Source organism: Medicago sativa, chromosome 2 (genome assembly GCF_051527215.1).
Source record: "Medicago sativa cultivar Bolivia chromosome 2, Bolivia_mono, whole genome shotgun sequence".
In the NCBI taxonomy this organism is placed as follows: Eukaryota; Viridiplantae; Streptophyta; class Magnoliopsida; order Fabales; family Fabaceae; genus Medicago; species Medicago sativa.
In genome coordinates, this window is record NC_140750.1 from 19,017,185 (window position 1) to 19,039,213 (window position 22,029).

Consider the following 22,029-nt stretch of genomic DNA (forward strand, 5'->3'; position numbering starts at 1 on the left):
TTAAACTTCGTTAACTAATTGTCTACTCTCATTTTTTTAATTGATTATATACTTCTCGTATTTCAAATTTGTGGCCTTGTCTATTTAACTAAATATGCTTTTAAAAAAGTTTTAGTCTTCGCTATTTAAGAAAAAAATTGGTTGAAGCAGGCTAGGTCATTGGTCTAAATTGTGTTGGAACGCGTTCTTGAGTTGGGAATCTTGGTGAATCTTTAGGGATATAATCAATCACACTTTAATTCTGATAGAGTATTGGAAACAAGTTTTAGAGGTATAATAGAAATTTAATTCTGACGGAATGCTGGAAACAAGTTTTAGAGGTATAATAGAAATAGGATCATATGCATTTGATCGAGTTCGGTTGCATGCAACTAGTTAATCCTTGGTTCACTCTGTTGTTTTCTTACGTTAATGCATCACATAAAGCTGAGTTGCAACATTATCTCTCAATTAACTCATCAAAATGTACCAATAAAGCCTTAAAAAGCTTTGCTTATAACACAAGAACTAAAAAGTATTTATAGGATGTAACTTGAACATCAAACATGTAATCAGTGTCATGAAAATTTTCAACGGTGTCCTAAACGTTGGCACTCATTAAGCAAGAAAACATGCAATCAGTGTCATGAGTCATGAACTCCAGGAATAGGATACTGAGTAGAAAGAGCTTGAACTTTCCTACGCAAATCTGAAACCTTGTCTCCCAAAGAAAATTCAGGCGATGACACAAAATTCAGAAAATCTTGAACCGTAGTTCCTGAGATCAGACTTTTTGCTTCAAGACTTATCAGCACACTCTCATGAATTAAGTCTGCAATTAGTTCAAATTCTTTCTCACCAAGTCCTCTTGTTGTCAATGCTTGGGTCCGAATGCGAATGACGTCAGAAACTTGGGCATTCTTGTCACCTTTTGTAATTAGCACAAGTTAGTAATAATGATAGAGAATAAGCAAAATGCAAATTAAGGGTTGTTTGATAGTGAGATTTTCTTATCTCTCTTAATTTGGGACAAATAAAATCAACTAAAAGATCTTTAAAATATATTCTCATTCATCAAGTTGGTCTCTACTGAGAGACTAAATTGATGGATGAAAGTAAAGTTTAAGGTTTTTATAGTTTAGGGTCTAAATTGGTGAGAGAGAATATGACAGTTTAGGGATTAAATCAATTCTTATTTTTGTCATATAACACAGTGACTTGAAATTCACTCTTTAAAATGAATAAGTAAGGTATTTGGAATTTGAACCTAATGTTACTGCAACATGGCCCATCCATACATAGTGCAACTTTCTTGCCAACCAAGACATTAACAATATTCCTATAAATAGGTTTCAATTTCAAGTTATATTTCTAGGAAAAATATTGTTCAAATGACGGCAATCCTTTTTTTTTTTTTCCAACGTATTATGTGGACAGTTTGGGATATTAAATTGCTGATTGGTATGAATGTTTTATAACAAAATAAAATCCCTATAAATATGTTTCTAGTTTTATCTCTTATTAAAACATTGCAGGAACGAAAAATGGCTCCACATACCAAACACACCCTAAATGATATGCAAGCAAGTCACTCACCAGGCACTAAATTCTTGTTGACGGCTATAAAATCCATGTCGAGAATTTTCTCCACCAGAGCACCATCAATACCCTAAAGGATGTGATGTTGATTAATATTGAATACAGTCATGGTACTAAAAAAGGATAAAATCAAGCGTTAATTAAGTAAATGGTGATAAATACCCAGAATTTCGTTTTTGGTTCGCACAAAAAAAAAAATTGCACTTGTTTAGCCTTGTAAAAGTGCTAAAGGAAAATGTACAGGAATAAAAATTGCAATTTTATTATAGGGACTAAAAATAAAACCATTTACTTTATTTACCCTAAAATCAATAAGCGATAGCTCGCATGTTTTTACAAACTTGTAAGTAATTTACAGAACACTATGGATTTATGAGAAAATTTCACATTATTGCACCATTTCTACAACGGATTAGGAAGGGGAAGACGAGAGAATTATATAATTTTATTGACACGAAAAAAAAACAGTAGAGCAAGAAGCTTAGAAATGAACTAAGATCAACAAGAACCATGTGATTTTCACTACCACCAGAAACCAGTTTATATCCATGTTCAGTTAATCGGTTAGCAAGAGCTATACGATTCGGAACCACCTGCACGATGGTATGATTAGGAATGTTATTGTTCTGAAGTAGTTTGCACCCATCTCTAACCAATGTTGAAAAATGACATTGATATATACCTGCTTTTGATAATTTTTAATGTTTGAAGACCGTGAATCCTTCAGTCCTCCAATTGTGTAGTTACCCCTAAGGATAGTTCTACCCTGCACTAGGAAGAAGGTAAAGAAGAAGATAAATGCATCTTATTCTATAGGTGCATATTCACACAGTTTCTTAGTCAAAAAAGTTAGAAAGGAACTGATCAGAGGATATTCCAAATTTACCTTTAGATAGGGAGCTAAACAGTTGTAAATGGCAGACTCCAGATCAACCCCATGCACAGAACCTTTCTTGAAGAATATCATACCACCTCTAGGACCTCTAGGGAAGTACTGCAGAAAAATTAGTCATTTCACAGCATGAGGTAAATAGAATTATATTTTTACACAATGCAAATAGCTTAATGTCAACATAATCTCAAAGCAAACCTTGTGGGTTGTGAAGGTCACAATATCACAAAACTCAAATGGAGCAGCAAAAATAGAGTCGGAAACAGGTCATATCCATCATAAAAAAAGCACCTACTTCATCTGCAATCTTTCCTTGCATATAATATGCAATTAGTTTTTCGCGAAGAATAAAATCACATGGTATATAGAAGCAGATAATGAAGATTAAAATTCCATAAAATGGTCAAGTACTAAACATACTTTTCTCACGCGAGGACAATCAATGTCTGGATACGCACTAGCACAAGCAACAATGATCTTTGGTCGGAACTCGGTAGTAGTTTTCTCCAGCATATCGTAATCAATTAGATCTGTTGTAATTCCAAAGCAAGTGGGAAAAAAAATCCCATGTTATTGCACAAATTAAATAAGGCAATATATCTGAAACAATTCTAATGAAAATATAAACACCTGTTGATTCATCAAGTCGGTACGGCATAATCATAATTTCAAAATATTTTGAGGTGTTTCGATGAGATAATTGTCCCTCGTGAGTCAAATTCAAATACTGGTAAACATATAAATACTGGCATTAGAACAACAATGCAATGGATTTCCACTTTGGAATTGGAAAAATTAAACAAACTTAAGCGAAAGAAAGATAGTTTACCATTATTCGATCACCATACTTTAGAATTGAAACGCACGCTGCAAAATTTGCATCGGAAGACGGTTCAAGAGTTACACCCCGCTTATTACAATCTAGATGGAATGCGGCAAGTGCCCTTTTTAGAAAAAGATCTTCACTCTCATAAACAACAAAACCAACTTCCACTAAAGCCATAATCTGAAGAACTCCTTCCATCACCTAATATTTGAAAATAGCACATGATTCCGTGAACAAAAAGATGAATAGATAGGCATATACATTAAGGGCTAGAAGATATTTTCACTCATTGCTATTTAGGCAAATTTTTGTTTAATTCCTCTAAAAAAACAAAAAATTACAACCAAAATTAGCCTAAATGAGGGGGGGCGAAAATACCTTTAACCCTATATTAAAACATCGGTGCAGAATTCAATTGTATATTGATATAATGGTATCAAAACTTTTAACTTTATAATGATAATATGAACACCAAGCCAGAGGAAAAAAATACATAAGCGCATATTCCAAAGTTGTTTTAAAATATATTAATGTTGACATTACAACATTAGATCCAATTATTCTTTCAAAAAATAAAAACATTAGATCCAATTAGATTGACTTATTTGAACTTATCTACCATAGAGCTATTGGTTAGGAAGCTTCATAGTTTATAGGCATATATTTATGTAACATGATCTATTTCACTCCTAATGATTGTATTTAAGCTTGCATTTGTGGCTCATATGAAATCAATCGAACATTTTAACAATTATTCTTGTTCTCTCTAAAACCCTAAAACTCACTCTCAAATGTTCAAAAAACAATTTTTTCTTTGTATTGGATTCTATTCTAAATCATTAGAATTCCTATACTTGAGACTTGGGTTATAGGTTCATCCCTAAAATCAATTTTTACCGTCTCAATTGGTATAGCAGCGCTGCGACGTGACGCTGGTTGTTTAGGGGTGGATTTGTTACCGAGGACTTCATGATCCCGGTGTGAGGATTTATATAGGACAATCCTCCATTTTGAACCATGGTTTTGAAGTGGAGTTAGGTTCAATTCGTACCATAATATCTTAAAAGGAAATATAATATGATATTATTGGAAGAAATGGTAAAATTGTGTTACTAGGAACAGAAAAAGACAGAAATGATGGATTCCACCTGGAGTTACCTCCTTCAACATGAGATACTTTCCGAAGCTTGAAACTATTATTGAAATTAAACTTAGGTTGAGGAAAAAAGCCATGACTAGTATACCCAGAGAAAGTTTGCAACTTGGTTCAAACAGGTTGGTGAAAATAGCCAATTATTGCAACTCCCTTGCACGCCATCATCCTAAAAAAGTTGCAGCAATTTTTATCCTAGTTTTGAAATATATTGCCAAAGAAGAATCGTGGAGAGAGGTGACAGTGACACAAGGAGTTAAAGAAGAAACGGTGAAATATAACATCATATGGAACTATATATCCTCCTTTCGGGCGAAGATAGGCCTTTTATGTGGAACTATATGAGAGTGAAATTTCTACTAATGGAGTAGTTTAATTATATGAATTAAATTCATAAATAAATTTAAGATATTTTTTAATACTTTTATTTCTTATGAAATTAGCAAAAATGTTGGATTTTAATTGGTGTAAAGTACTTTTCTTTCAACAAAAAAAATTCTTGTAAAGTACTTTCTTTCTTTTATTTATGCCCCTTCAAAATTTGCAAGCATGGTTTATGATTTCTATAAAACACATCAATTAATATAAATTTTATTTTTCAATGACTTTAAGGAAAAAAGTTAGCATTTCATTATATTTCAGAGCAATGATACATGACAAAACATCAACAAAAGTATGTGCACTAGTTAAGAATAGGTGACCTCTTTAACTAATGTATGAGTTACCTCATTCGCTTGTCTCCGCGACTAAACTCGACATGAGAATTTTTTAAAAATAAATTACAACTACCTTTGTATTCATCTAATATAGTGCCAAATTTTGTGATTGTCGTTGTTAAAATAGTCTACAACTAGCTTCACATCTAATTGAAAATCATTATTGCTAAGATGTAGAACATGCACCAAGTTGATGTCATGAAGTGATTCCAAAGCTTCTCCAATTTATGTGGAACATATTGGTTGTGACAAAAATGTCATATCAAGCAAGAATATCCCTTCATCATCCCTTAAACACATTTCAAATCCTGTACAATTCAACGTGGTGGAGAAAGACGCATCAATGCTGCACATATAAGACCTCGTTATGTTGATGGTTGCTAAAGCAGAAATTGATGTTACATGTGGTTGTTTCAAAGTTGTTACAGTTGTTGGAGCTGATCGGTGATGTTGTCGCTATGTCTGCCGAGCATGCTTTGTTAAATTTGTGTGCAACCAATCTTCCTAACAATGTTTTGCACTCTCCAATATTTTTATTACACGCCTCGGAAATTTGCTGCCACATTTTCATGTTCCGACTCTTCCACAGATTCCAAGTAATAGTCACGAACCTCTCGCGTTGCATTGAAATCAATACCTGCAAAAATGAGAAGGTAACGGTTGGTCCTCACTCATTATAGAAGCTCCACCTTGAAGCCATGTAGCATAAAATAATGGGGATACCCACACCTGAACCTATCTTCCACCTTGCATGCACATGATTAAGTCTTGTGAATTAACACTTTTGAGAATGCTTTTAATTTTTTATATGATCAAGAAGATTATTTTTATTTACCTTCCCTAAAAAAAATTATTTAACTAATTTTCTAATAAATATAAAATTATTTACTTTTATTAATAGAAACATAGCCAATTGCCAAAAAAAAATATTCATAGATAATTAAACCCCATCACTAAAAGTAAATGCAATTTTATTTTACATTTCAATAAATTAAATAAAAAAACTGTGGAAAATTGGTTGTTGTAACCGTTTTATAAATAAATCCTGGCGCGGGAAATTCCAAATTGCGTTAACCGTTCATTCATTCTGATTACAGTGATAGAAAAGAACGAACGCGCCAAAGAAAAGAAATCTTTACACCGTCGTCATTCTCATGGCTTACACCGTCACCGATCTAGGTCGTAGCAAATATGAAAACCTTCGCACTTACAATGTCTACATTCACGAAACCCAAATCAACTTCCAAGTCACCGTTACCGCCACTGCTTCCGTTGTAACAAACTGGCTCCATACTATGCTCGATCATCACCTTCAATACCTCCGCAGCTATAATCTCCGCAACTGTAATCTTGTTGTCGGCCTCGGTGTTCAATGGACTCCCGGCAACCTTGATCCTCCCGCCGACACGCTACAGTTATGCATCGGTGGCAACTGTCTTATCTTCCAACTCTCTCGCGCCGATATGATTCCGGTCAGTCTCTGCAATTTTCTCCGTCATCCTAAGAACACCTTCGTTGGATTCTGGAACGCTGCTGATCGTAGGAAGCTGGAGAGATTTGATCATCGCTTGCAAATGTTGAAAAATCCTCAGGATCTGAGGAATTACGAGTTCAATGGTGAAGATCTTTCACGTTTATCGATGGATGAAATTGTGAGGAAATGTCTTGGTTTCGAAGTGGATCAGAGTATTGAAGTTGGTAGGAGTAATTGGAATCAAGAGAATCTTTATGCACATCAAGTTGCTTATGCGTCCATTGATGCTTATTGTGCTTTTCTTATCGGAATTTGTTTCCAAGCTTGGAGGTACCCTTAAGATCGATTTTCCTTTCTAAATTTCTTCTATCAAGATTCAAGATTACAGTGTTAATGTGTCCTGTTAAGATCGATTAATCATTCTTATGTTCGTAACTCATTTTAGAGATTATACTGTTAATTCTACTGTTAGAATCATATTGTGTTTGATTTTAGTGTTGTTGAGTATTGCACTTATTTTGTTTGAAATGCTGAACTGAATGAATGTATTGTTGATAACAGAGTCAACTACTCTGTTTTTGTTTTGAAAGAAGATGTAAACAAGTGAGCATGCTCAAATGTGTGGGTTGTTGCCATTGTAGTATAATATGAATGTATCGAAATCGAAATTGTAAATGCATTTATAAGTATCTCTTTTATGTGTCGTTTTTGTCATCAAATATGATAGTCAATTTAGTCTTGAAATGTGTTTTTCGTTGATCAATTTGGTTTATAGAATCACCTAAAAAAAGGACTAGTATGAAAGCTTTTGCGATTTTGATACATTAATTAAGAGCTATAATAATAAAATCGTCTACATTCATGAACTAAAATAGTTGTTTGTTCGATATTTAATTAAAGGAGTGAAATATTCAATATGTCTATTTGATTCATTTACTTGAAATCGGATAATTTTATTTGCTTAATGTTTTGGTATATTTTAGCTTTAAGAAAAATATTTTCAGGTTGGTTTTCTTTAAATGATACTGTCAAAATATAAAGTTTGTTAATACAGTACTTAGAAGCCTTCTCCATTCTATAAGATGAATTCAGAGCAAACAAATTATTTAAAGATGGAGCTTTATGAGCTCATCACAGAAAAATGAAGTCCCAATATTTTCTGGTCAACTACCAAAACTAATTTTACACTTTAGTTGATTGTTAGAATCTACTGTTGGAATTCATGAGTAATTGACCCATATATACTTTATGTTGAATAATACAGTACTTAGTTTTAGTTTGACTAAGTCAAAGTTAATTAGATACAGTCTTTTATTCAAGTCGGTTAGTTACTTTGAAGATTACTGATGGTTTTTTTTTGACCGAAAGAAGATTACTGATAGTTAGTTATTTTGAATGGGTTTATTTCCTTGTGATATACATAAACCCCTTTGTACTTGATTGATTATTCAATAATATTTCTAAAATATTTCTAAAATATTCAGTACATTCATGAACTGAATGTATTGTTGAAAGAAGATGTAAACAAGTGAAATCAAGCATGCTTGAATGTGTGAGATGTTGCCATAGTACTAGTATATGAACGATTTGAAATTGTAAATAGTATCTCTTTTCCGCAATGATAAGTCAATTTAGTGTGTGTTTTTCATTGATCAATTTAGTTGATACAATCACCTAACAAAAGAACTAGTATGAATGTGTATGCGATTTTGATATATTCAAGTTGGTTTTCTTTAGATGATACTCTTAAGTTTGTAATAGAATACTTAGAAGGCTTCTCCATTCCATTTTATAAGATGAATTCAGAATAAACAAATACATTATTTAAAGATGGAGCTTTATGTGCTCAACACAAAAAAATATTAAGCCCCAAACTATTGGAACTCATGAATAATTGATCCATACGTTATGTTGAAAGTACTTGGTTTTAGTTTAACTAAGTCAAAGTTATTTAGATGAGTAGTCTTTGTTTCAAGTCGGTTAGTTAGTTAGAAAATTACTGATTTTTTTTGAAGGATAAAAAATTACTGATAGTTAGTTATTTTGAATGGGTTTATTTCCTTGTGATAGAAATGAACCCCCCCTTTATACTTGAATACATTATTCAATAGTTTTTATAAAATATTCCGTATATTCATCAACGTAGAAATATTGTTTTTCTTTTTATCCACAAACATGTGAACATGGTTAGAGAGTTTAAGTTTAACAAATTATAAGCCATATTAGCTAGATTGAATCAAAACAAAGGTGATAAATATAATAAACTAAAAGTTGATATTTAGACAATAATTTGACTTGGAGGGACAGATTGCACCTAATTGTATCACTATTTGGATAAAAGTTGGAACACGACGAGGAAGACAACAAGGGATACGACGGGGGGGGGGGGGGGGGGGGGGGGTGAGAGGGGTTTGACATCATGGACTGCGGAGATGGGGTGGAGGTAGGTGGCAGACTGTTGGAGAAGAGGAGAAGTCGTAATCTGCTACAGGAAGATAGAGGAGGAGATGAAAGAGAAAGTGTAGTTGTGAGATGAATTTACCAAAATGTCCCTAGTGTATGGGGTGTACCATGGGGTGTGTGATTAAAAAGTATTCATGTAACATTTTCCTTTTTAATATTGTTTTAAAGTTTAACTTAATAGCTATAAGTTTTTTTTCTTTGATGACTTAAAAAGAGAAACTAGTGGATAACAGAAAATCAAAACGACACAGTCTTAATGTACTTCAATTTTACGACAACATGCTTTTCAAATAGAAATTAGTTTTAAAAAAGCTACAAGTCAAGTTCCAGTGGGACACAAATCTTTAAGAATTTTTACTCAACTCAAGAAAAAAGGGTAAAAATTATATAACTAACACACACGCGCACGTGCGAATCAAAGTTATAAGTCCTATAGATGTTAATGAAGGAAAATTTGATTATCATATAAAATAATGCTGTGAAATTTTAAAGTTTATTTCCCTTTGTTACGTTGGATCATTATGAATGTTTATGAATCAATTATATAAATTTTACCTCTTGAATCACATAACCTTTATAGTCGAATTGATTATGATCATGAGTAAAACAAGTGTTGTGATGCCTCTGTTTGTCCACACAAATAAAAATTTATCTGACGACCGATGCTAGCCAAATTAAATAGAGCTTCAAAGAGAGTGTGATTTAGAGAGCGGCTAGGGTTTCTGAGTTTTGTGGTACATCTATTTTAGTGCCATAGTGAGTTCTATATATAGACTCATTCATGCACACCATGTCTTATAGTGTGTTACGTTTCACTTAAACACGTCATTTTTTATGGTGCAATGCGTTTCTTTGATTTTGTAATTTAAATGATATGTTCTCCAGCTCTTTCCAACGTCACAAACACACCTTAGACCATCTGCCCCTATCCCCCGTTATAACTCACCCTGAATGGCCCTCTTCCCCCACCCATATGGATTCACCACCTGCGTCAATGATGACTGGTGCGGTTGCCCTAGGCAAAACCTTGGGTTGTAGCCTCTCACTCTCTCTATCTCTCTCTAGTGTTTTTTTCCTGATGAAATAATATTTTCTAAAATATAAAAGTCTTCAAATAACTCTTTATTTCATAAAAATGATCGTTAATTTATTGATTTTAAAAACAAGTGTATCAATACACTTGAATATATGATTAAATATGCGAGTGTCCTATAGAAGTTTTCAAATAAAAATTATAAGTTAATATATATATTTAACATAAGCCCAGTGAGCCAGCACAAAGTTGGCACTTTTGACCTACGAATATACAACAGCTAAGCCCTAAACCTTAACCATAAAAATCCCCGCATTGTTCTTTTCTATCACATAGAACATGGCAACCATCGTCAACCTTAACCGCTATCCCGATCAGAGCATTTACACAATTAACATTAACGAAGCCAATATCACCGTCACGGTTACCGCATCGGCCTCTGTCGTCGAAAAGTGGATCGAGACCGCGCTCTTTGTCCAGCACAATTACGTCCGCCTTGGACGATTCATCGTCGGCTTCGCCATCGATCGTGAGGTAAACACGTTGCAGTTCTGCCTATATCATAGTTGCCTCGTTTTCCAGATCGCTCACGCAGATGCGGTACCACAAATCCTGCATGATTTCATGAAACATCGTTTCGTCGGATTCCCTGGAATCAGGAACCAATGGTATCGGAGCACACTGAAGTCGAAATTCGAGTTTGAGTTGAAGCTTGATCCTGCCGATCTTGCGCTGTGGTATGGAGCAACTCGTCGGAAAGATCATTCGGTGAATGAGATGGTTATGAATTTGTTTGGGATGAAAGTGAATCAGAGAGAAGAGATTAGAACGAGCAACTGGGGTGAAAAGAATCTGAGTGATGATCAAGTTATTTTTGCTTGCGTTGAAACTTATTTCTCTTACCGCATAGGGATGAAATTCAGGGCGTGGACATGGGGCATGTAGCATCTAGGTTTTGAATATTTTGTGTACTTGGTTGTTTCATATATAAGATTTGAGACTTTGAGTTGTTTAAGTTTTGTCATTGGTTTGTTTTATGCTTAAGATTTGAGATTTTGAGTCGTTTATGTTTAAGATATGAGACTTAACTTCTATTTTGGTTACAATCTTCGATGTTAAAATCTTGCTATCCTTTTTCATTTTTATAAAATAACCTTCAATTTTGGTTGCAATTTTAGGTTTTATGATCTTGTTATCCTCTTTCGGTTTGAAGTAAAATCTCAATTTTAACAACTTCTTTGGATGTGAGTGTCGTTTAAAGAAGAGACATTAGAGGACAATGCAAATTTATCTTCGAGCCACCATTGCTGGTATTTCAATATTTTCGTACTTAATTTCATTTCGGCTAGGTAGTTTATCCTAGGGAATTGATAATACTACGTTGATTACTTCAGAGCACATCCATGTGACAATATTGGAAATGAAAACTATGAGTTCCACTTATCAACTTTAAGGTGGAGTTTAGTTTATGTAAATGAAAAATAAATCCTTTCTAGGACTACTTTTAAGGTTGCTCCTGATGTGGGTTGCTGCATTGAAGTAAACTTTCAAGAGCTTGGAAATGAATAGGTTCTGCTTGTGGAAACCGTAACAAATTTCAAGTCTGGTATTTGTACGATAAATGAGGTGCTCCAATGGTATGTGATAAGAAGATGCAGATCGATCTGAATTATCCAGTCCATTGTATGAACCAAGTTTTAAATAAGGTCCCATGGTGAGGAAGCTGGTTTACATCCAAATAAACCTACACCATCAGCTTGTTGAGGGTCCCAAAAGGTTTTGTCAAACATAAAATACAATTGCAAAGAGATGGAAGGCCTTAATCAAATGGGAGATTCTACGAAAACTAAAGGAGATGGAAGGCCTTGAGGTGATTCTAATTGCACCGTCTGCACAATGATCGGAGAACCTATGAGTCATATCTTTCTACATTGTGCCCGTAGCTGGAAAATATGAACAAATTTTCGATTATGATGAAATGTTAAAATGTCAATAACCTCTACTCCAGCATAATGGTTTGAGTGCTGGATGGAACCATAGAAGAAAAATTCCTAAAGAAAAACAGTTGTATTTGAAAGAAAAAAAAATGGTGTGTAAGATAAATCTTAGGCTAGAGATGTTGAACTTCAATGATTAAAGATAAAGAAATTTTGACCCATGATGTATCAAGTAGAAAAGCACATGGTTGAAGAGTGAATCACGTAGCCAAGTGATCCTCTCAATGTTGTTATCTAACTTGTGCTCTTAAGAGTATTATGTTGAGACAGGTTTTAATCCTTATCATCATTAAGAATCATAAGATTTTTCACAGTGTAAGTCAAATGAAGGGAAAGAAACAAGTTTCTTCAAACTGTTCAAGACATTCATCTTCATCCTTAAGTGACAAGTAAGTTGATCATCATAATCCAAGTCAAGAATATAACAATGATAGAAAAATCTTCGTCAAAAAAAAAAACAATGATAGAAAAATACTTGCATTTAATGTATCTAAGCATTCTTGAAACAACAAACACACTTCAAAACTTCATTATATTCGTTGATCAATACTTATTTAATTTGTTTTTATCAATTGATCTCTTACATTGTGAGTTGTAATCGAATATCAACAAAACCAACCAAACTTGTAACCTTACTCAACCCTCCACCCTCCTTAACGTTGTAACTTGTAAGCATGTTGAGGCTAAAAGAATAGAGTTGTAAGTTTGGCAAGGATAAGAGGATAAAGGTTGTAATAGTCATTAGTGAGTAGAAGTTTGAAGGTGTAGGGGTTGAGAATGTTCTGAAGCACCATTGTGAAAATCTCACTGGTGTAAGAATTATCCTAACCCATATTAATATGACAATGATACCAAGTTAACTGAGCTTTTATCTCACTCATAAAAACTAACTCAAATGATGAGGATGCTCAAACTCATATATATCATGCACAATCTAAGATCGTTGACAATACGAGACTCTAGTACAACTTCAATTCTCACTCGTACGCTTAGCAAGCATGGTCCGGCCAAATCTCAAATACCCTACAAAATCCATCTCTAGCATTATATTAATTGGGTTTGAATTGAGGGCCTTAAAAATACACACACAAGCTTCTTGAAATATTGACTATATGAAACTTCATACAACTTCAATATACACGCGCACCCTAACAAGGGTTCTAGGTCTCCTAGTTCTCATATTATAATCTTACATCCAAAATTCATATGGTTCGAGATGATTATCTCATATTTATGGTGTTTTTTTTTTATCAACCGGCTATCCTCTGCACGCGCAAGTGCAAAGACTGATTCCTTTAGCCGTGTGAGACTCAAACGGGCGACAAACTCTTCCTAAGAATTTTAACGATGTTGCATGTCATCAGGACCTTAGTTAAGTCAGAAGAGATCTATGTCATCTCATCTAAACGCTCAGTTTTATGGTATGTTTTGTTGAGTCATGGGCATATTCCACCCTTAATTTGTTTTGTATTTGTGAATTTAGTTTGTTTTTTTCAAACGCACATTTAATTACTTTTCTTTCTATTTGACTGAGATTTAAGTAAGAGTCTAGTTATTGCGGATTATAAAGAATAATAATTTATAAAGAAAAAATTAGAAATTTGTTTTGTATGTATTTACTAAAATAAAAATCACATTCTTAATAATCAGTTATAGAAAATGATTTAAGAGAAGATACTCAAAACAATTTTCTACTTAAATTAGTTTTTAGGTTATTTTCACATTCTCATTGTTTTAAGAATCTGTAACAAATTGATTAAAACTTCCAAACGAGATTATTTGTAAAATATATACTTTTTTTATTACAAAATAAGCTGGAATATACTGATTCTAGAACAGTCACACGCAAATAGTTTTCTATTCAATTTAACTTACAAAATAAGACCTAATATCATATCCTTCTAGTATTTTCTTTTTTGTGTTAACCCTGGACTTAAGTAATTTAGAATCTGATCAATAATTATTTTCAAATCAAGTTCAGATTCTCCCAAACAATTCGTTTTAAAAGAAGTTCATTAAACCCGAGTTCAATCACTTGGTTATATTCATTGCATAAACTTCTTTGAGCATCAAACTAATTGTCACTTCAACAATTGCATATATTACATAAAGATGCGAATTTACTATCTCTGCCCGTTCGGAAAGAACATATATCTTAATGGCTGTAAAGTTTTGGAATACTGGAACAGTCACACGCTATTTGTCTTTTATTCATACATGGAAAAAAAATATCTGCATGATTTCAAACAGAGAATATTCACTTGCAAATTGCAATTGCAGCATGCTGGAAAAATTGCGTGCAAGCTTCATTGAAATATATTCACTTGCTTCTATATATGAACTCTCTTTATCTTTTTAATTTACTTTTTTTCTTTATTTTTTAAGTTATCTAAATTTCGTCACATATATCTACTCTTCTTTATTATGATACTCCTTTAAGTTTCAAAATAATTGTTGTTTTAACAACATGTAAAAAAATATTTTAAAATAAATTTTGTTTTACTTTTTTAATTTTATTTATTATATTTTTATAACAACGATTAGAAACTAATAATAATTATAGTTTTATTTAATCTTTGAGACAAAACCTAAGTGGAAGTATTTACTTGAATTTAGATATGTCACAGTTTTGTTTTCCATAAATTTACCTTTTTAGCAAGTACTATACGTGATCATGCTTTAAGGTTTTGCTAAATAAATCAACTGTCTTATCAAAAGAACTTTCTACTATGAATTGGCTATATTTAGAAAAGTGTACATAGAAAGAGGATTTGATCACATAACTTTCTACAAAACCTTATCGTTAAGGCACTAATTTCAAACCCACCTTCCGCTCCAGCTTGTCTTAAGATGTATACACATAACTTTTTGTCAATATTCTTTTTCTCCATAATACTCTTGACAAATTTGAGGCTATATATGAATGTTGCATTTGAAATTTAAATCATATCTCTCTTGAATAATTGAACCTTTGTGTTAAAGTCCTAATAATGCAATTATATAGGCTAAATTATCTATTTGTAGGTAACGGTAGTTTACATCTGTTTGTGCTTATTAGCTGTGATTTCTTCTAAATCAAAATTCTCCTTAATAGATCATTATAAATTTCATTGTACACTTTCACTAAATTAGTTAGTGGTTCTTCCCTAGCTATCTTTATAGGAAGTGTGCCAATTATAAATTTATAGCTGTAAAATATTATCTACTTGTAGATCCTTGAATTAGTTCAGACGATGTACATATTGAAAATTTATATTTGAACTAAACTTTAATCACAAAAGTAGTTAGTAAAACTTTTTCTACAAATACAAATAATAGATTGGTCCAAGTGGTTTTTTGGTGTATCTTTTTTCGTTTTTCTCTTTGTGCTCTTTTGATGAGTTCCGGAGTAGGGATCACTACTAGAAAAATTGGATTTTGCGACGGAAATTTGTGAGGTTATGTATTCCGTCGCTAATTGTGACGGATTTTGTGAGGGATATTGTTAAGATGTCAGTAGCGACGGGGTTTGCAAGGGTTTCAGTCGTCGCTACATATCCGTCATAAATTCCGTCAGAAATTTGAGATTCCCATGTTTTGTGAGGGATTTAGCGACGGTTTTGTTCCTTCTATAACTGTTCCGTCACTTATTCCCTCGCAGATTCCCCAAATGGTTTGCGACGTCCTTGAATGCCGTCACAAAGAGAATTTCGCGTTTTTTATTAAATGATGAAAAATGCGAATTAATTAAAACTTATGGGTGAGATGGGACTTGAACCCGCGACCTTAGATTTGCAATCAAAGCTACTTACCACCACACCATGGTGACTCATTTGTTATTTCTTTTAATTGTTTTTTATTAGTACTAAGTTATTTTATGTTTTTTTAATTGGTTTTTATTAGTACTTAGTTATTTTAGGTTTTTTTTTTTTAAATCTTTCCTTTTCTTCCACTAACAAACACATGACCCCACTAATTTGCATTTTTTTTCTTCATTTTTACTTATTTTTTATTCAAATCTAAATTTGGCTTAAATGTATTTTTGGTCCTCTTATTTACATATTTTTGAAGTTTTAATACCCTTATTTCAAAAACCAACATTTTGATCCTCTATTAAGAAAGTTAACGGATATTTTTGGTCCCCCAACAACTTCATTGATGTGACGCTGACTTGGCACAATGATTTGAAAAATATATTTTTATTTTACTTATATATTACAATATTAATATTCATTATAAAAATTTCTTCAACAAATCTTCATCTTCAACAACCAACAACCACATACATATTTGGGGGTTGAGTTTTAAGAGTGCTGATCATGGATTGTGATTAATCTTGTACTAGTGTTGAATGTTGATGGTAAAGATGGAGGCAGTTATTTTAATTAATTTATAATATAAAAATAAAATAATAATGACATGGAAAATATTTTTTATACCTCATTAATACACGGTCAGCACCATGTCATTAACGAGGATGTGACTTCATCAAAATTTGTGGGGGATCAAAAAAAAAATTGTTGACTTCCTTAATATAACGATCAAAAAGTTGGTTTTTAAAATAGGGGATTAAAACTTCAAAAATGTTCGACCAAAAAAAAAAACTTCAAAAATGTGTATATAAAAAACCCTTAAAATAAAATTATATCCGTTACACCACTATTATAAAAAAAATTAAAATAAAAGAAAAAACAAATAGGAATAGTTGGACAACTTGCACCATTTTCTACCCACCCAACCTTTCTTTAATTATTATTATTTTTTAACAAGCAATGTAAAATTTGTAATGTTAATTTTTCCATTTTCAAATTATTATCAAATGTGGTAGAAATTTAAGTTCATACGAATAAATAAATATTTTATAATTTTTTTTAAGGATTGTAATTAAATATTATGAGGTAATTTATAATTTAATTAATCAATTATTTTTGTTTAATGATGCAAAGTTAGTGGGTCATATTTAAGTACTTTTCATTTGAGTCCTTATTAGTGTATTGTCATTGGAGTCATTGAGTCCTTAATAGGTACTTTTATTAATATATTATAAATAAGTGACGTATAACGTGGGGTCCATTTAAGGAATCCCTATTAAGGAACTACTATTATGGATGCTCTAAAGGACTGAATGTGAAAAATGTGAATGTGAATTTACTCGTGAATTTATGTTTCAATATCACTTTATTATTATTGTACAAGTATCATGCTTTGTACTTTTTTTTTATCTGAATTAGATTGTGATGGTGAATGTGAAAAATGCAAAAATGAGAGAGTTATTGAAACGCACCGTTCAACTTGTAAAATAAAAAATTAATAATAATTAAAAAAAATTAAATTTATGAATCTATTAATAGATTATCCAGCGGTAATATCTACCACAAAAAAAAAAAAAAACCATTTTCCCTTGTTATTTCTTTCTTTCCTCTCGTTCTTTGTTCTGTTCCTCCATAACTTCACTTTTTCTTCTTTTTTTCTTCCTTTTCCTTCAAATCATCAATCTACTTCCACAAATCAATTACTCATAAGAAATATTATGGATCTAAGCAAGCTATTTCATAGTACAAGTGATTTTGGGTAAAATTTTGGAGTTGGAGTTGGTGCTCTAAGAGAAGGTGAAGAATACCCATCTATTGGAAATGGTTCATTGAGACTCTTTGAGGTAATATTTATGAAATTTAGTGATGATATCTAGTATGGATGACTAGAGAAACTAGTATAGATGGTATAATCTTAGATTTCTTTGAGTCAATTCCAAACCAAGTCTAACAAATTGGGGGTTTAATCCTATTCTTTTATCTTGGTAATGTGATCTTAAATAGGTTTTAACAAGAGCTGGAATCAACGTATGATGTTCAGATTCGGTGAGAATTGCTTCGGTTGTTGTGAATTAATGGAAATTAAACTATGAAAAGGATATTATTTTGTTTTATTATCTGAGAAAAGAAATACTAGGAAGAACAAAATGGAGAGCATTTAACTCGAAAAATGTTCTTATTGTTGTTGTTTTAGGATGTTCATTGACTGTTGCAAGTGGTCAAGGATAATGAAAAGTTCTGATGCAATTGGATTGGGTGAGGCTCACATATATATGATAATCTGTCTCAAATATCTTTTAAAGTATCATTTGTAATACCCCTAAAAGTTTTACTAAATTTAGAGAATTTAAAATAGTTAGCATATGTAGTAGTGAAAGCTTACAAGAATTTTACATAGACTCTTAGTATAAAAAAATAAAATAAAATAAAATAAAAAATAAAATACTAGTAACTAATATTAGAGGCAAGTTATACTATATATATATGTATGTATGCTCTAATTTGATTATATAATATAAGAGTTTATATAGTCATTATCACTTTTATATAGAGAGGAAGTGAATTGTCTTGGGGACAGCGAAGCTTTCAAAAGAAGCTCAAGAACCCAATTAGTTGCTAATAAGCCATTAAGAAAGAAAAAAAGAGAATAGAAGGAGAGAGCAGAAAAAAAATTAGAATGGGAAAGGAAGGGAGAGAGTGAGTCATCAAATCAATGTCTTAATTGAATGTATTAGCTAGAGATTTCATGAAATTAGAGGTGTAGATCAAGTTTATTGTTGGGTAGTGTAACATGCAATAAGGAATGGATGGCTGAATTGGGTTACTTTCAGAAACTAAGGATAGAAGAGGAAGAACAAGGATTTGTGCTGATACGGTGAATCTGATCGACCAGCATCAGTTCTCAATCCATTTTTCAACAACTTAGAAAACTTGTGAGTTAATAATGGGGACTATAACAAGTCCTAGGTTATCACTTTAAGCTTCTTTCTATCTATCAATTTACACTGTCTCATTCATTGATTCTTTAGAAGGACATGGTAATATGACTTTGAATTTGGGGTTTAATAAAGTTAAATGCATGAATTTTGTTGGATACTTTTGGGAGTTTAAATTGTGGAATAATGTTGGGTTTGGACTGTTTTTGAGAAATGTTATCAGAACATTGTTGTTGTATTATATGTAGATAATAGCATTGGTATACTATAACTTACTTAAAGCTGAAAGCTTATTATTAGTATTAATTATTATTATTGTCATTATTATTAATAGAAATTTTACCGGCGGGGAGCCACTTTGGCGGGGAGCCTATCATTACTATTTACAGGCGGGGAGCCTAACTAAGGCGGGGAGCCTGATTAAGGCGGGGAGCCTACTGTTATTATTATTAATTAAAGGCGGGGAGCCGACTATTGAAACTTAGAGACATATAGCTTATATCGTTGTTATTAATATTATATAAATAGTCTATACAGTTTATTCAGCGATCTTTTATGTTATTGTTGATATTTTCATTGATACTACTATGTCCTGTTTGTTATATTACCCGCTATCTACTCACTGGTGACTCACATCGTCTCTCTCTACAATGTTTAGTTTTTTTCTTTTGTTTATAACAATTCTCACTTTCTATCTGTCTTGCTGCAGTATTGTCATCTGTTGGTGGTTTAAAAGTTGGGATAGATTCAATCAAGCAAGGTATTACATTAACCTATAAATCAACTATTATCTGTAACCTGGGCCGGTCCAAGGCAGTAGTGAAATGAGGGAAAAAAGGAGAAGCTTAAAAAAAGTATAGTTTCAGTTAGTCTTTCTTATTCCTTAGACAGACAGTGAAACTGCCTCGTTGACACTAATGTTTAATCATTTTTCTGTTCATTTTTGTTTCATTCCTTTCAGTGATTACTTTTAATTATCGTGTTAAATAATGATTACCAAAAATGTGTACTAATCTAATCTAGTGCATGAGTTAAATGATAATATTCAAGATCATGTTTGTAACGTTTTCAGCGATTCGTGTGATTCAGGTGTTTAGTCCATTACTTCGCAACGATTTCAAGGTTTCCGCTGAAGAAATTGAGATCGGAATTATTAAACCAAGTGCTTCTATTGCTAACCTTCACATTCAACTTTTGTAGGTATCTTTTCGCTCGTTTTCAATACTTGTGTTTTGTTTCGTTAAGCTATTGACTGATTTGATTGAAATTCAAATACTGGCCTTATGTGGATTGCGTTTTAAGATGAGGTTCACTCTAACAAGGGATAATATGTTCCAATATTCATCTTTTTGATCGCTTTCTTTGTTGATGCATGATTTTTGCTTGTTATACTAAATTTTGTTATCTTGTTTTTGGTAAAGTGCGGGCAAGGAAGCACCGATGATGAACTGAGTCCGACCTGCGTATCTTCCCTATTTGGCATTCAAATAGAGGGAGTTGCTGCAGGTTTTTGGCATACTGTCTGTACATCTGCTGATGGTGATGTATATGCATTTGGTGGGAACCAGTTTGAGCAGTTGGGAACTGGTTCTGACCAAGCTGAGGTACGCCCTAACCATATCCCACAGATGACCCACACCCACATTTTTATTGTCACTAAAATTTGAAACAACATAATGGTATGATTATGAGCCCATTTGTTTGGGAATTTTACTTAAAAAATCACTTGTATAAAAACTCAGTTTGTAAAAAATCGTAGAAGGTTTGGCTTAAGCGTTTCTGAAGAATCAGAATCTCTAACAAAAAAAAAAACTTTTGCACAATCTTAAATTATTGTCCAATGTACCATGACTGTATCTTCATTGCTGTCACCTTGAGCTAAATACTCAGTTTTATTGAGGTATTATGTGATATCAATTTTTAATTGTTAACTTGAATTACGAGGCAGACTCTACTAAGACTACTGGATTGCTCGATTTGTAACAAAAGGGTCACTTGTAAACTACTACATGGTTAGTTAGTTAGTTTAAATAGCTTGAAAAAGAGATAGATTATGACAATGATGTCCAATAGATGAATATGGTTAGAAATTACTGTCGATTCAAAATTGCTTCTGCCATCCACGCAAAAGCAAAACCATCTTATCATGTTAATTAGAAAGTCTCATCATGGTTTTGGCCGCTTGAAGAGCATGTTGCTGCGTGAAGCTTCTTCATCGAACTCAGTCTGTGCACACGGTATTTTATGATAACATTTATTTCTCTCTGAACTTGAGAGAAACAAGTCGGGAGCCATGGAGAGTGCATTCACTCTTACTGTAACATATATCATGTAAATTGCAGGCTCTATAACAACAAATTTATCTCACTTACTATTCATGTTTCAACCATATATATGTCTACACAAAATAATATAAACAATTTAGTATGGTAGCTTTTCGTTAAAATCACGGTGCCAACATAGTTTTCAACTACTGGTTACCCGAGTTTGGTTTCTACATCACCAAACACAATTATTTTGGTTTTCTTCATTATTATTATTAGGTTGCTGGTAGATAGGAAAAAGCTGAACTATATATTTGAGGTGTTGGCATTTGATTTGTTTTTATTTTAGTTGAAGAAATGCAATTTGAAACTTAAAAATGATATTAATATGTTTAAAATTAAAACGAATTCAAAGTCTGTGGGCTATTTCTAGAAAGATGTTGCAGCTTGATATAACAAGAGGCATGTTTATAATTTAAGCTGCAGATTATTATTTATTCATTGTTAGAAATAAGAAGTATTTTCTATAAGAAATTTCCTTATTTAAGCTTGTAGAAATTATGTTTGTCGTGCTCTAAGTTTAACATTTTTGTCAGATAGGTCCTTTAATTTTTTCTCAAATTGATGGTTTATGTTACATTCTGATTGCACTGGCAGCCCTGTCTCCCATCCTCAATAACGACCAGAGCTACCGAAAGCATGAAAGCGTCTGGTCATTAGGGTCTCTTCTCACCCCTGCGCGAATTTCTCATCAATTGGAGAGTTTACATGGTCGTGAGTTGCTTTATCAGGGAAAATCAATTTGATGAATGGGGCATCATCTATTGTCTTTCACGAATGGAATGTGAAAAGGTCGCTGAAAAGTTACAGGTTTGTATTTTCTTGTGATGAACTGTCTGTGATTTT

The 22,029-nt window shown here is 32.5% G+C and overlaps 2 protein-coding genes, 1 long non-coding RNA gene and 1 pseudogene across 4 annotated transcripts; 3 read left to right on the forward strand and 1 right to left on the reverse strand.

Moving 5' to 3' along the window:
• Positions 1–623: 623 nt before the first annotated feature.
• LOC146945229 (serine hydroxymethyltransferase 3, chloroplastic-like) lies at positions 624–3,494 on the reverse strand (annotated as a pseudogene). The gene is made up of 8 exons (XR_015028041.1): positions 3,300–3,494; positions 3,101–3,197; positions 2,891–3,000; positions 2,669–2,777; positions 2,465–2,572; positions 2,261–2,344; positions 2,045–2,171; positions 624–907 (listed from the first exon to the last, which is right to left on the reverse strand). The product of XR_015028041.1 is annotated as a serine hydroxymethyltransferase 3, chloroplastic-like (transcript).
• A 2,754-nt stretch (positions 3,495–6,248) lies between these two features.
• LOC146945230 (uncharacterized) lies at positions 6,249–7,194 on the forward strand. The gene has a single exon (XM_085748829.1). The coding sequence runs from the start codon at positions 6,320–6,322 to the stop codon at positions 6,977–6,979; it is 660 nt and encodes a 219-aa protein (XP_085604955.1). The 5' UTR covers positions 6,249–6,319; the 3' UTR covers positions 6,980–7,194.
• A 3,217-nt stretch (positions 7,195–10,411) lies between these two features.
• On the forward strand, positions 10,412–11,241 carry LOC146945231 (uncharacterized). Its single transcript, XM_085748830.1, has one exon. The coding sequence runs from the start codon at positions 10,475–10,477 to the stop codon at positions 11,078–11,080; it is 606 nt and encodes a 201-aa protein (XP_085604956.1). The 5' UTR covers positions 10,412–10,474; the 3' UTR covers positions 11,081–11,241.
• A 6,306-nt stretch (positions 11,242–17,547) lies between these two features.
• LOC146945232 (uncharacterized) lies at positions 17,548–19,684 on the forward strand. The gene is made up of 4 exons (XR_015026275.1): positions 17,548–17,767; positions 17,928–17,969; positions 18,118–18,179; positions 19,569–19,684. It is a non-coding gene; the product is annotated as an uncharacterized LOC146945232 (long non-coding RNA).
• The last annotated feature ends 2,345 nt before the right edge of the window (positions 19,685–22,029 follow it).